Raw genomic sequence first — 16058 nt, forward strand, 5'->3', positions numbered from 1 at the left:
TAAAGAGGAGGGAAATGTGAAAAAGAGTGTTGACGCCACGTGTCACCAATATATTAGTTGGAAACAAGGATGTTGAAAAGCGTATGAAGTTTCTTTATCAGTTTTAAGCACGTGTTGAACTGTTATTGGTCACACACTTTGGTTGACCGGTCAATTCCAAAGGTTAATTCTACACTATACTATTCAACACACTCCATAATACTAAACCTGATAGTGAGAAAGAACTAAAATTAATTTTTGAGAATCACCACATGTCTTATGGACAATAAAATCAATAATATAAAAAGGAAGAAGAAAAGAGAGAGAGATTAATATGAAAGAATTTAAAATAAAGAAAAACAAAAAGGAAGAACAATAAGAAAAGGAGTAAGGGAAAAGGTCCAAGCAATACCGACCTCAGGTTTGGTAATATTGTTAGTGATGTTTTGTCCACAAATGGACAAATCATCCAACTTTCTCCTCCTCCAACCCTATCAAATACAAATACAAAACAATAATTTCAACTTTTCAATCATTATAATTATAATAATATACACAACCACTACCTTTAATCTTTCATTGTTTAATAACTTAATTAGTTTCTAACGTTCAAGTTCGTGACGATCAAAATAAGTTCGATTAAATCAATGTTTGTTTTTGTCACTTTTATAAAAGTTTCTTCTTTAAACCAAATTATTATTACTCAATACCTACCTAAATTTATTTGGTATACAAAATAAATTTAATATTATTTTGTTCATTAAGCTTAGCTGGCTATAATTTTTCTTTTGTAAAATATTTATCTATGGTGATAAAAGAAAATTGTAATTTATGTTTGATACCAATTTTATTGTGAGATTTATGATTATCAACAATAATTTTTTAGAAAACTTTTGGAGTCAATTTGTAAAAAGTACAACATTCTTTAAAATCTTTTTAAATTTATTCGAAATTTTCAAAGAAACGAATAAAATATTTTTTTTAGTATAGAATATATAGTCTTTTCTTTTAAAAAAATATATTATTAAAAATTAAATAAATATGAAATTTTGCTATATTTTTTTTTTAAATAATGGAATTCGTCTAGGCTATTTTCTAAAATATCATGAAAACAAAATCATTATTGGGTCATTATCAAAGAACCACTAAATTTCTTTATTGAAAAAAAAATTCAAAATAGTCTTTTTTTTTTTTACTCTTAGTCCTTCAACTTTTTAAAATTTGCAATTGAAAAGGGAGTTGAAGTGGATTGCTTTAATCATCACTACATCTTAAGAATAATCCCAATTATTGTATACTACACTTTCTATCATTTTCAAAAATAATTATAAATAAAATTACATTACTATCATTATCCTTTCTAGTTTGAAATCTTGTGTTACAAATTAAATTAAATTCACCAATAATCGTTTTTGGACAAAAATTATATATAAATGGTAAACTTTTGTAGGAAGTAAAGTTAAAGCTATGTAACAACTCAATATATTTTCCAAATTCATCCATATTTCTTTTTAGTATAAAAGAGGTTGCGTAGATTTCAAGCACGAACCTCAATCTTTAATGTATTATGTTAATACCATTTGAGCAAAACCCAAAACCCAAATTACATAGATTAGAATTTACATGTCAATATGCGTATATTTTATTTTCACAACTAAATATTGTTTGTTTATGAATTTTCAGTTCTATAATTAATAAACACTTAAACTTTAAAAAGGGTCTAAATAAGTCTTTATAATTAATAAATTATTATGCTATTAAATTTATATACGATTGACCTATTCCATACTTTTTTTAATTCACAAACATATTTGATATGTTGAAACTTTAACCTCTTATTACATGTAAATTTTAATTCTATATCTAATAAAAGTTAGGTTACATACATATTTGACACACAAGAAAATCTTCTTGGTATACTAAATTTTTATAATTTAACAAAAATATCACGAGACTCATAAGTCTTTTGTGAATCCATTGCATTAGCAAGTAGCTATCCAACATTTCTAATTTTAGTCCATAATATCTTCTCATTGTTTTTTATCTACACACTACTAGTTGATTGACATGTTAAAAGATGCTCAAAACAAAACAATTCACTCAAATCCAATCTAACAAAGCAAGAAAGACCCTTAAATCTATAAACCTCATTGTCAATTTGATAAATAGAATGAAGTTGTAGTATGATGTAATTCAAAATTTATGAATTGTTTTTAACTCGATTTATAATATCAAATTTGTTTTGCTTTTACCGTCTTCAACATCATTTCGGTTCCACTATCGATATCTATAAATATTATTTTAGGAAAAGAAAAGTTGAAATGAACCAATTAGTGGGCATTGGTTGGACAGAAAACAGCTTTTTGTGAATGAAGCTGATATTTGACTTTTTTTTCCTCTTTAATCTGCCAATTTCAGAGATGAATTTCTTTTTGTTTAAAGAGAAAAAAAGAAAAGTCACAGTGGGGTCCTTAAATCACATAGCCAAAGATCATTCAATGGGTAGTAATAAAGATAAATAATTCAAACTAAAGTTGATCTTTTTCTTTTTGAACAAAAATTCAACAATAAAGAACAATTATTTTCTTCTGTCTCTTAAGGCACTCTGTGTTACTTAACTTGAGGTTGCTTGAGTGAACATTTGAAGAAATACAGCTCCAATGGAGCCTTTTTTTCTTTTATGAATTGTTAATGCTCTCTGTTCATTTATTTAATGAAGGGTGGCTCTGAATTGAAAATGGTGTAAATGGGTATTTGATTTTGAGGCTCAATTGAGTTATTTCTGTTGGGTTTGCACTTAATTCGAGTGTTACTGCCATTTTTTTTGGGATCCGGGTCCTGTGTTTTTAGGGTTTGACCCTCTAAATAATTAATCTTCTTCTTCTTCTTCTTCTTGGGGTGAGGCAACTTTTGTTTTCACAGTTTTTCTTCTGGGTGGTGGTGGTGTTGTTGGTTTTTTTTTTTTTATTATTATTCAAATTTCCTTTATGGGGATCTTAGATTTGATGTGGGTTTTCATTTTCTCATCAGAAAGAAGCTTGTTTTAATGGCGGAATAAACCCACATTGCTGTGTTTCATCTCGAGCTTTAATTCTCTCTTCATTAACAAATTGGGTTTGATGCATCATTCACTATGGAAGCCTTTATCTCACTGTGCTGCTTTGATTATGGATAAAAAGAGTAGAAAAAAAGATGGGTCGGATTCAGCGATGGATATCAAGAAACACAAACTGATTCTTCGAAAACTTGAAGAACACAAGCTTAGAGAAGCTCTTGAAGAAGCTTCTGAAGATGGGTCTCTCTTCAAATCGCAAGATGTGGACTCTGAACCATTGCCTAACGATGACAGCAATGGTCTGGGCCGATCTCGGTCGCTTGCTAGACTTCAAGCTCAGCGGGAGTTCCTCAAGGCCACAGCTATGGCGGCCGATCGTACATATGAATCTGATGATGACATTCCTGATCTTCATGAAGCTTTCTCTAAGTTTCTCACAATGTACCCAAAGTATCAGTCCTCAGAGAAGATTGATCAGCTTCGTTCGAATGAATATTCTCATTTGGTTAAGGTATGTCTTGATTACTGTGGATTTGGGCTGTTTTCTTATGTTCAGAGTCTTCATTATTGGGAGTCTTCTACATTTAGTTTGTCTGAGATTGCTGCAAATTTGAGTAATCAAGCTCTTTATGGTGGTGCTGAGAGAGGGACTGTAGAACATGATATTAAGAGTCGGATTATGGATCATTTGAACATACCTGAGCATGAATATGGCCTTGTTTTTACTGTTAGTAGAGGTTCTGCTTTTAAATTGTTGGCTGAATCATACCCTTTCAATACCAACAAGAAATTGTTGACTATGTTTGATTATGAGAGTCAATCTGTGAATTGGTTGGCTCAATGTGCTAGGGATAAGGGTGCTAAAGCATATAGTGCTTGGTTTAAATGGCCAACTTTGAAGCTTTGCTCTACCGATTTGCGGAAACAGATAACGAACAAGAGAAGGAAGAAGAAGGATTCTGTTGGTCTGTTTGTGTTTCCTGTTCAGTCTAGAGTGACTGGTGCTAAGTATTCATACCAATGGATGGCTTTGGCACAACAGAACAATTGGCATGTTTTGCTTGACGCTGGATCGTTAGGTCCAAAGGACATGGATTCACTTGGTTTATCGCTTTTTCGACCAGATTTTATCATAACGTCGTTTTATAGGGTTTTCGGGTATGATCCTACTGGTTTTGGATGTCTTCTGATAAAGAAATCAGTGATGGGAAGTTTACAAACTCGGTCTGGATGTACTGGCTCAGGAATGGTGAAGATAACCCCCGAGTATCCCATGTACCTGAGTGACTCCATGGATGATCTTGACGGGGTGAGCCGATTTGAAGACGACCAAGTTGCTGGGGTTGTGGATAAAACATCCGAAACTCGTCAGGGGTCGCAACTGCCTGCTTTCTCTGGTGCCTTCACGTCCGCTCAGGTGAGGGATGTTTATGAAACAGAGATGGATCACGATAACAGCTCTGACAGAGATGGAACAAGCACCATACTTGAGGAAAGTGAGACTATTTCTCTTGGGGAGGTGATGAAGAGCCCAGTATTCAGTGAAGACGAATCATCGGATTGTTCAATTTGGATTGACTTGGGACAGAGTCCCTTAGGATCTGATAATGGAGGTCAAATGTACAAACAGAAAATTGCTTCTCCCCTGCCTCAGCATTGGTTAAAAGGAAGGAAGAACAAACTACTCTCACCTAAGCCAACTTCTAAGATCCACAGTGAACCAACATACGACAATGAAAAAGATTTTAACTTCAGGCCTTGTGATGAACAACCTGTGCTATCTTTTGATGCTGCTGTTCAGTCAGTCTGCCAGGAACTGGATTGCGTGGAGGAGGTTCCCAAAGAGTTATTTGCAGAAGCAAGTACCATGCCGGCTAATAGCAAAATCATCTCCAATAATAGAGTTGTTACAGAGATAGATGAAGTAACAGAAGCGAGTAAACCACTTTCCAATGGTTCCTCGAAAAGTTATACTGTGAACAATGGATTTCATCTCGACATTTCTACCTCCGATTTTCGTTATCGTGGACTAGAAAATGGTACAACATCAGAAATATGTCCGGAGGTGAAGGAGAGTGCCATTAGAAGGGAAACAGAAGGTGAATTCAGGTTGTTAGGGAGAAGGGATGGAAGCAAACATGTTGGTGGGAGGTTTTTTGGTTTGGAAGACAGTAATATGCAAAGCCGAGGAAGACGAGTTTCTTTTAGAATGGAAGAGAATGGTAAGGAGCAGTTAAGCCATAACATTGATCCCGGAGAAGTATCAGTGACGAGCTTGGATGATGAAGATTATACCAGCAATGGGGAGTACGATGATGAGGAAGAGTGGAACAGGAGGGAGCCTGAGATTATATGTCGACATCTCGATCACATAAATATGTTAGGTCTGAACAAGACAACACTTCGACTTCGATTTTTGATAAATTGGCTCGTGACGTCGTTGCTTCAACTAAAGTTTCCCGGTTCTGAAGGAAGCAACAAAGTGAACCTAGTCCAAATTTATGGACCAAAAATAAAATATGAAAGGGGAGCAGCAGTAGCTTTCAATGTGAGAAACAGAAACAGGGGACTAATCAATCCAGAATTTGTTCAGAAGCTAGCTGAAAGAGACGGCATATCCCTAGGTATTGGATTCCTGAGCCACATTCGGGTTTTGGACAGCTCGAAACGGCAATATGGTGTTTTAAATCTTGAAGAGTCATCCCTATGCAGGGAAACCAAGAATGGCAGACGTGGGAAGCACGGATTTGCACGGCTTGAGGTTGTAACAGCTTCGTTAGGATTCTTAACAAACTTCGAAGATGTTTACAAACTGTGGGGATTTGTGGCCAAGTTCTTAAATCCTTCCTTTATCAGAGAGGGAACACTTGCTCCTGTTGAGGAAGGTTCTGAAACAACTTGAAGCTGCAGTTGCTATTGGTGATTTGTTCATAGAGAGTTAAAGGAATCGATCATTTTTTTAATTATTTGAATTTCCATCTGCTAGGATTCTAGGATATGCCTCTTGAATGCAAGCAGAAAGCTGTCAATTTATGTTTATAATTGGGTTAGATTTAGATTGTGTCTCCTTTGAGACTATTGTAGAGAGAGGGAGCTTTGGGAATTTGTCATCTTGAAGAGGTTATGTAAACTTTTGGCTATTCCACATTTACACATTGGCCATATATGTTATAATTTGAATGAAGCCTTTTCTTGCTTGCTTCAATTTTTCACTTTAATTAATTTTCATCATGGTTTCAATCTATATAATTGGTTTCTATAGATGAGTGTTGGCAATAATGAGTGTAATCACTACTTTCGATTCGACCAAGGGGGAGTTTTTATGGTTGGACTTAACTACTTTTGCAGGTATTCATCATTTCAATAATGTTGGATGCCATTAATTAGCTAGATTCAAAGGCTTTTTTGTTGCTTCCTTTTATCAACCTCATTTTCTGGCAAGGTTTAGGTATTTCATGATTGGAATTGAACACCAATTATTTACTTGAAATGATTACGAATCTTTTGTTAGTTGAACTACATATAATTTATTTATACTTCATATATCCATATTGATCGATAATACATGCTAACAAGTCTAGATCTTAAAATTAGACACTATTGAAAAACACATTAATTTTTCTCAACCGAGAGGCACACAAGAGTCAAAATAGAGTTGAAAAAGGTTCTTACATTTAGTGCATCTTTGGTAGCATGAAATTGTAATATTCAGTGCAACTTGTTTTGTTTTTGTCTTGCTTATATTTGCTATAAATAAAGGGGAAAAGAGAGAAGGGTGATGGTATGGTAGGTTAGCAAATAAAAATGGTATCCAATTTACTTAGGAAAATTATGTCAAATGAACAGCTGAACCAACCTTCCTCTTTACTTGAACTTGTTGCCAACTTCTTTATTTTGCATATAAAATAAACCATATAGGCTTTAACTTTTATATCTTTATTAATACTTATATACCCAATAGAATCACTCCATCTAACTGTAAGATTTAGGGTCTAAAATCAATAACCAAAACAAACAAACAAAATTATAGAAGCACTCTAAACCAATGGTAACATATCATTCAAATATTTGTTTAAAATCAAGTAATAATAAATCATAGAAAAAGAAAAAGAGAAAAGTAGTTTTTTGGTCATACGTTTTATAGTATAGTTTCAATTTGGTTTCTAAATTTTAAAATGTTACGTATTTGGTTTTAATTTTATTTTAATTTTTTCTTATATTTCAAAATTTAAAGTACATTGAAAATGCTTATTAAATTTATTTAAAAGAATTATCATTAATTAAATTTCACAATTTTTCTTAATTATTACAATTGATTTAAAATTTAATCTTCATAATTATTTTAAGTTAATTAATAAAGAATAACATCAAAAGAATGGAAATAAATATTTAATAAAAAAATCAAAGTAAAAAATTAAATCTTGAAGGTGTGAACTAGATTGAAACAAAAAAAAAATCGAACTTTATTGTTGTAATTATAACATAATTTTGAAATTGAGGGTCTAAATTCAAATCAAATTTAGAATTTAAGGATTAAAAAACTTAGAAGCTAGATATATGGAAACTATATACTAAAAGTTTAGGTACTAATTAAAAATGTATTTTTTTCCTAATAAACATCTCCTAAAATTAGCCATTATTCAAGAACATGGTTAGCATCCCCTAATGCAAATATATATAATCTATAAATAATGATGAGATCATGCCAAATATTATGTTGCCCAATGTCATCTCTTAGTCAATCTTCATATAATCTAAAACCTTCTTAAAAAATAATTTTTTTTAGGGCAAAAATAGTCTCTAGCTAGCTAGTACCTCATTTGAAAAAGGATAAAATCGCTAAATGAGTCACCCTATCGACACACGTTGAATAGACCGTTCATAACATGCATGTTAATTACTAAGGCGTTCCATTTGATAATTGTTTCAAATTTTGTTTTTGGTTTTTTTAAAATTAAGCCTATTTCTTTCTAAAAATTGACTTTCTTTTCAAATGTTAGTTTTTATAATATATGTATCCTCTTGATCTTCTCTTAACCCATTAGTGTCAATATTTAAAAGAAAAGTAAAATAAACCATATTGTTTATGTCCACCAGCAATAAATATACAACACCTAGTGAGAGGTTTGGTTTTCCTCATTGATTGGGAAATATAATTCTGATAAACAACCCTATCAAAGTTCAAAACTTTACAACAAAAAGAAAAGTCAAACCCAATATATGACTTTGATTATTCAAAACAATTACTTGAATAATTTGATTCTTATATATATGTGTGTGTGTATACAAATAAATCCTTGTCTTTATGGTAGAGATGATGATGAGAGGTTGTAAAATGGGTTTGTTGATTATTGTTGGTTTGATTTTGATGGAATGTTTGTTGAGTAATAATGGAGTTGATGGTGCTACTGCTAACAACAACAAGAAGGCTGTGGGAGCTTCATTTATCTTTGGCGATTCATTGGTTGATGCTGGAAATAATAACTATTTGCCTACTTTGTCTAAAGCTAATCTTCGTCCTAATGGTATGGATTACAAACCTTCTGGGGGCAAACCTACTGGCCGATTTACCAACGGCCGAACCATTGGCGACATCGTTGGTATGTACTACTTCCCTCCCCTTACGAACACAGTACATGTAATTAATTATAGAACAAAATACTACACTTCTGATTTTTATTTTTGAATTTCTGTCTGTTTCAGTACTTGAAGTAAACACAAACACTTTAGTTTTGATCTCATCTTGATCATTTCTTTTATTGATATGAGTTGGTTGGTTGTAGGTGAGGAGTTAGGAATACCAAACCACGCAGTGCCATTTCTAGACCCAAACGCCACCGGAAAATCAATATTGTACGGCGTTAACTATGCTTCCGGCGGCGGAGGAATTCTCAATGCTACCGGAAGAATCTTCGTATGAATATTTCTCTAATCCTTTTTCATATTCTAACACAATTTCTCATCATTTGTTTGACATATTTCTTTTTTCAGTACAGTCAAAGATACGTTTGAATAATTTTCTATATCGATCGTATAGTAGACTAATAAATGATCATGCATCTTTAGCCACCAAGTTATGGTGACTTATGTAAATCATGATTTTGTTAATGGGTATAGGTAAACAGGTTGGGAATGGATGTTCAAGTTGATTTCTTCAATGTAACAAGAAAACAGTTTGATAAAATAATGGGTGCAGAAAAGGCAAAGGAATATATTGGCAAGAAATCTATATTTTCCATAACAATTGGAGCCAATGACTTCCTGAATAATTATCTTCTTCCTGTACTTTCCGTCGGTGCTAGAATCTCACAAACCCCCGATGCCTTCGTTGACGATATGATCTCTCATCTTAAAAACCAGCTCACTGTGAGTTTCGTTACTCCTATTTTTATTTTGTTTTGTAACTATTTGAGATCTTTTTTTTTTTAGTATTATACTTATTTTTTCATTTAGTTTTTATATATTATTATTCATCAATTTTCATAAGTAATTTTATTTTGTTGAGGTTTCAAAACATTGGTTTGATTTTTTAACCCATTTTGTAAAAGTAGATAACGAAACAATTAATGAAACGTAAAAGATAGATCGTTCCAACCTTAAATTGTCGAAAATCATATGTCTGGTCTTAGGTTTCATGTTTTTTTTAGAGAAGATTTGATCAAATATGAAAACAAAAGTACAATTTTTTTTTATATAACATTGCTCTTTTTTATAATGTGTGTTAATGGGAAAATAGCGTATTTATCAAACAATTGATTTATTTGATCTATTTTAAAAATTATGTGCCAATGTTTCTTTAAACTTTTCCTTTTTCCCATAAAGAAAATGTTCAAATTTAAAAGTCAAATTTAAAGAACATACCATGATCACGATTCTAAAATTGAGCTTGGTTTGCAAGAAAACTATATAGTCACCAAACATATGGTATTTCAATTTTGAATTCCAACCAATGATATGTGTTTGTTTAGTCCATAAACACGAACAATGACACCCATTCGACTCCTAAATTAAATATATTATTGTTTTGTTATGTATGGATGGAGAATTCAATGTATTGATGTATGAATTTTTTGGAGTGATATGGTAGAGATTATATAAAATGGATGGTCGAAAATTCGTAGTGGGAAACGTTGGACCAATAGGATGCATACCTTACCAAAAGACAATAAACCAATTGAATGAAGATGAATGTGTTGATTTGGCCAACAAATTAGCCCTTCAATACAATGCCAAATTGAAAGATTTGCTTTCCAGTCTTAACAAAGACCTTCCTTCCTCCACTTTTGTCTATGCCAATGTCTATGATCTTGTCATGGACCTCATCGTCAACTATGACAATTATGGTAACTATACTTTAACTATACTATACTACTTTCATCTCTCCTATTGTTTCTACTTTTCTTGATTAATCTTGCATAAAAACGTGTTACCATGATTATAAGCTTAGTTCTCTTTTTTAATAATATGACACGTCTATGTATTGAAATTTACACATTATTATTAGCTCAATAATGATATGACAATATGTCTAATTACTAAATATATTACATATATGCAATATACATTTAGGAATCGCAATGTATAATTAAGCATGAGAAGCTAAATTAGTTACACTATAAATTTAGGTTTTATGTAGTAAACATTTAGTTTTCGGTACTTTTAAAATTTAGCTAAAAGTAATTCTATTATTGTATAATTAACCAATATGAAATAAGCTTAATTTTAATAAATCAATAGCAATGAAATTAAGTATTGAGTTATTTTAATTCAACTAATTTATTTTTAGTCGGATATGTACCATGAATATAATTAACCATCATAAGATATTGCTAAAATGTGCATAATTCAACTAACTTAATGTTAGTACTATGTCACTTCATACATATTTCAATCATAGCATATAACTCAAATACTTAGGAATCCGTACCTTTTCATGATATAGTGGTGTGTATATATACATTAAGTCTCGTGTATATACAAATTGAAAGACTATATATATATAATTGATGATAGGATTCAAGACAGCAAGTAGAGCATGTTGTGGAAATGGAGGGCAATTTGCAGGAATAATACCATGTGGACCTCAATCAAGTTTATGCAGTGAGAGATCAAGACATGTCTTTTGGGATCCTTATCATCCAAGTGAAGCTGCCAATCTTCTTATTGCCAAGAAATTGCTTGATGGTGATCATAAATTCATTTCCCCTTATAATCTTAGACAGCTTCGTGACCTTTAATGAACAATAATAATCATCTCTCATATATATATATATGTTTTAATTAATTCAGGAACAACAAAGGACTAATTTGACTTTTGAGTTTATATATGTATGGAATATATATAGTGTATCTAATGATCTTATGTATGGTGTAGTATAATATGTCTTTTCATTGCCTTCAAACTTGTTCGACCATTTGCCCCCATGGTAATAATGGGTTGCTTTTCCTTTTCAATTTCTAAACATTTTTCATCTTTTATAGCTACACCTCCGACATCTTTACAATTTTGTATAATATATGTGGTGTACTTTAGTCATGGCTCTCGTGACTTTATTCTTGGAACATCTAAAAGATTTCATACCGAACACTCGTGTCAAAAGATTCATATGCGAAGATTGTATTTTTCTCAAGTTCTCAATTGATCATGGGAGAATCTAATATGATTTGATCAACTTAAGTCTCGGTTAGACATGATCGATTTAGGAGTTGTATTATTGTTAGTATATTTTCTTAGAGTCAATATTTTCCACTTAAAGTCTAGATCAATTATTTGTTTATCGATAATACTAAAGATATCCTTAAGCATTTTGAAACGAATAACTTGGAACACGTTAAACGAGACATATTAAAAAAAATCGCATTGAAAAAAAAAGGAAGAGATCTCACCAACAAACTTTATAAGCTTCAGCAAAACTAATAATAACAATTTAAATTAAAAGAGGAAGACATACCAGTGGATAATCTAAAAACTCTCAACCCATCAAACCCAACATTGACCACATAAAGGACATCAAAACTTGATCTTTCTTTAGAAGAGATCAAGACAGCCATAACGATGACCATATTATATATGCCAAGTTCTATGTACTGTTTCTCATGGAAGCACATGGGTTCAATGGCGTATTCCATCTCATGCACACCAGCTGCCACCTTCCTACGGCTGCCGGCTGTCCAGTGTGCAAGAGATGGAATATACCACAAACCCATGTAAAATAAATTTGCATAGATGGAGAAGCTCTTCAATTTGATACCCTTTTTATACAGAAGAGAAGAGAAGTGAGAGAATGTTAAATATGAATTTGTTTAGAGGAATAGGTTGACTTACTGTTTACTTTTTCTTCCTTTATGTGAAATCACGTGTATGAATGAGTACAAATTTGATGAACCTTTTAACGAGTACTTTAAATCTGAATTTCTTGGTTTTAGTTCCCTTTTTTAAAAAAATGTGAAACCAATTCAAAAGTTTCTAACCATAGTGGAATTATGAGTTGTATTGTTATATTAACCACAACCCTGAAGCCATTCGTGTAAGATGCATATGTCAAAAGTTGTTGGACCCTAATTATCTTTCTTCTTTTTATCGAAAAGTATTTACAAAAAAATATAGCCAAACCTATTCTATATAAAATGTCTATCAATATCTATTATTGATGAAATATGAATTTTTTTTTGTATTTTGTAAATACTTTCATTTGTTTTGCTATATGTGAAAATGTGTTAAAATTAATACGTGAAACAAAAATATGGTAGTTTGAAATATTGGTACACGGGAGGGTTTCAAGTTTTGGCTTTAACTTATATATTTATTTTGTTTTTCTTTGATTATTATTGGTTCATTTCATTAACTAACGAGGGTTTGTCTTGTTGGTTCAAAATTTCAGTTAATTTTTAAAATAAAAACAAGTTTTTGAAAACTAAAAGTAGTTTTTGTATGTATAAAAAATTGATCCATAGTGTGAGCCGGAGAGAATTGAACATTTGATCTCGAATTTGATAATACAAAGTATTATGTTAATTGAGCTATGTTAGGGATAATTTTTAAGATTAAGAGTAGTTGTATATAATCCATTATGAAGTTCTAATGTATTTTCATTAATTCAGCGTTTTAATTGAACTCGTTCGAGATAATATATTATAAATGAATTATCTAAAAAGAAAAAAATATATAAAGATGAACTAAATATTTGTAGATTTGGTATTTGGCATTGTGAAAAAGAAAAGAAAAAAAACATGAAGATTTGGTATTTGGGTATGTTTTTTCTTTTGTTTCCATATCGTCCTTGTAATATTCTTTTGGTCGGCCTCTACTTTTTATTTATATATATATATATATATACATTCATTCATGTTCACATTAAATAAAATAAAGAAAAATTATTAGAAATAACAAAGCGGATGAAAATTATTTATAAAATATAGTAAAATTTTAAATTTTATCGATGATCAATTATGAATGTATTGATACACATTATAGATTGATTTATGATAAAATTGTGGTTTTTAGTAAAAATTGTATAAATATTTGGAGAATTAGAAGATATGTTTAAAAAGAGGGAAGTGAATGAAAATCAATTTTAACTCCCACGTTTTAGATATATAAATTAGTAAATTTGACAAAATATTTACACCATATAAATTTTTTTAGATTCTGTCAATAATAAACATTGATAGACACTGATAATATGTTTCTATTAGTGATATTGATAGACAGAGATATAAATTTATCATGGTCTGTTTGGTAACGTTTTTATTTCTTGTTTCTTGTTTCTGTTTCCATTTTTTAAGAAACAGATGTGTTTACTAACGTTCCATGTTTCTCGTTCTAAAAAAAGTATAAATGTTTCTCATTTTATAAAGAATTCCTCGAAACAATAAAAGTAGCTTCTTCTCTTCCATTTCTCAATTATTTTTATTGGTTTTTTTCTTTTTAATTATTTATATCGGTTTTCTTCTCTTTTCTTCTCAATTTTTTTTACGGGTTTTCTTTTTCTTTTTCTCAATTATTTTTATTGGTTTCTTTTTTATTTTTTCTCAATTACTTTTATTGGTTTCCTTTTTCTTTTTTTTTTCAAATTATTTTTATTGGTTTTCTTTTTTTTTTTCAATTTTTTCTATTGATTTTCTTTTTTTTTCCTCAATTATTTTTGTTAGTTTTCTTCTTTTCTTCTTAATTACTTTTATTTGTTCATTTTCCTTTTTCTCAATTATTTTTATTGGTTTCTTTTTCTTTTTTCTCCATTATTTTTCTCTTTCCTTTTCCTTTTTCATTTTTCCACGTGATTTTTTTTCCTTTTATTTCCATCTTCTTTCCCAAATGACACTCTCCACATGGTTTCCTTTTTCTTCCTTTTATCTCCATCGTCTTCCCTAAATAACCATCGTCTTCCTCTTCCTCTTATTGTCTTCTCCATCTTCCTCCTCGCCTCTCATCGTCTTCCTCTACATGATGTTTTTCTCTTTGTCGGATCTAAGTTTTCCTCTTCCTCTTGGCATGGATCTGGATTTTCGTTGTAGGGTTCTGTCAGGTTTGTGTTTTCGCTGTGGGTCTTTGTCTTTCTTTTCGTCGTGGATTTCAGTTCTCCTCTTCATCTTGGGTTTTCATCTTCCTCCTTGTTGGCTCTGTTCTTCATATCTCAATCTTCATCTTAATCTCCATAAGATTACCAGAAGACTTTCCTATATAGGTTTGATAAAGTGAGTGGTGTAATGTAGAATTGAATTAGATGTTAATAAAATAAAAAAATAAATCTCGAAGAAAATAAAAAAATAAGAAACAGTTATCAAACACATTTTTTATTTCTGTTTTTTTTTCAAAAAACAAGAAGTATAGAAACCGTTATCAAACACATTCATGTTTCTTGTTTTAACCAAGGAAGAAACATGGAACAAGGAACAAGAAACAAAAAACAGAAAACAGAAACGTTACCAAATGGGCCCTCAATTTCTATCATCGATTATCTCTACCCACTACTCTATATACTTCCTTCCACGAACTCTTCCCTTTCTACTTTTAAAAAGTGGGTATTGTGCAATAACATAATGAGGTCCTAAACATAAAACCTTAATCCATGAAAATGAAATCAAAATTGAAATGGAAAGGAAAATGTATGTAATCTTACCGATTGAGAGATTTGATGAGTGATCATACGTGTTTGAAAAAAGTGAAGAATCCAAAAGAAGAAGCGAGAACAATTAGGAGAATAAGTGATGAGTCGTCATGAGAGTGAAAGGAAGTGTAAATTTCAAGAGCGAGTATCGAGTGTCAAGGGCTCGTGCTTCGAAAGAGTTGTATTACAATAAATTCACCTTGTGATGACATACACTAAAGATAAAAAAAAAAAATTGGGTATAAATAAAGTACGGTAGCAATTTAGTATTTGAAAAGGTTAATTTTCATAAATATAACAAACCGACAAAATATTTACCGCCTGAGTAAAATGAAAAAGGCTATGAAATCGTCCATTTTTTTAATATATTCTAGTTTTGCCCTTCCTTTTCATCGTGCGATTTTTTTCTTTCTTCTTATGCAATTTTTTTTTTCAAATTGTTATTTGGTTTAAAATCGTATACCAAATATAAAAGATCTATTTTTTTTAAAAAAATTCTTCAAATGGTTGTTTCAAATATAAAAGATAGTGAAAAAAAATTGTTGGATATTGAATATAGCCAAAACGACCGTGTGCAAAGAAACTTAGAAAAATAGCTTAGATTTATTTAATCGATCAAATCTAAACAATGATTTTTCAAATATAAACTATCATTTTCCAAATATAAAACCAAAAAATCCTTTAAAAAAATAATTGAGATTTGACTACCCAAATTTAAACGATCAAATTTAATCAAAATAAATGTAAAAGATCAAATCTAATCAAAATAAACGTTGAGATTTTGCTACCAAAATCTAAATGATCGTTTATAAAATAACGGTCAAATCTAAACGACCGTTTTTTAAATATATTATGGATACTAATTAATCACGAAATATTTTTATATTTTTCATTGTGGGTGTATTGTCTTTTTCCGT

At 30.8% G+C, this 16058-nt stretch overlaps 2 protein-coding genes and 1 long non-coding RNA gene across 3 annotated transcripts; 2 read left to right on the forward strand and 1 right to left on the reverse strand.

Annotated features, from left to right (window-relative positions):
• The first annotated feature begins 2549 nt into the window (after positions 1–2549).
• Positions 2550–6246, forward strand: LOC101209057. Its single transcript, XM_004148001.3, has 2 exons — positions 2550–2877; positions 3010–6246. The coding sequence occupies exon 2, from the start codon at positions 3099–3101 to the stop codon at positions 5934–5936; it is 2838 nt and encodes a 945-aa protein (XP_004148049.1). The 5' UTR covers positions 2550–2877; positions 3010–3098; the 3' UTR covers positions 5937–6246.
• A 2100-nt stretch (positions 6247–8346) lies between these two features.
• On the forward strand, positions 8347–11520 carry LOC101214180 (GDSL esterase/lipase At2g23540). Its single transcript, XM_004148021.2, has 5 exons — positions 8347–8634; positions 8818–8948; positions 9152–9400; positions 10122–10377; positions 11048–11520. The coding sequence occupies exons 1-5, from the start codon at positions 8349–8351 to the stop codon at positions 11269–11271; spliced, it is 1146 nt and encodes a 381-aa protein (XP_004148069.2). The 5' UTR covers positions 8347–8348; the 3' UTR covers positions 11272–11520.
• LOC116402001 lies at positions 10844–12283 on the reverse strand. The gene is made up of 2 exons (XR_004214351.1): positions 11986–12283; positions 10844–11265 (listed from the first exon to the last, which is right to left on the reverse strand). It is a non-coding gene; the product is annotated as an uncharacterized LOC116402001 (long non-coding RNA).
• Positions 12284–16058: the final 3775 nt, after the last annotated feature.

Source organism: Cucumis sativus, chromosome 2 (assembly GCF_000004075.3).
Source record: "Cucumis sativus cultivar 9930 chromosome 2, Cucumber_9930_V3, whole genome shotgun sequence".
Lineage (NCBI taxonomy): Eukaryota > Viridiplantae > Streptophyta > Magnoliopsida > Cucurbitales > Cucurbitaceae > Cucumis > Cucumis sativus.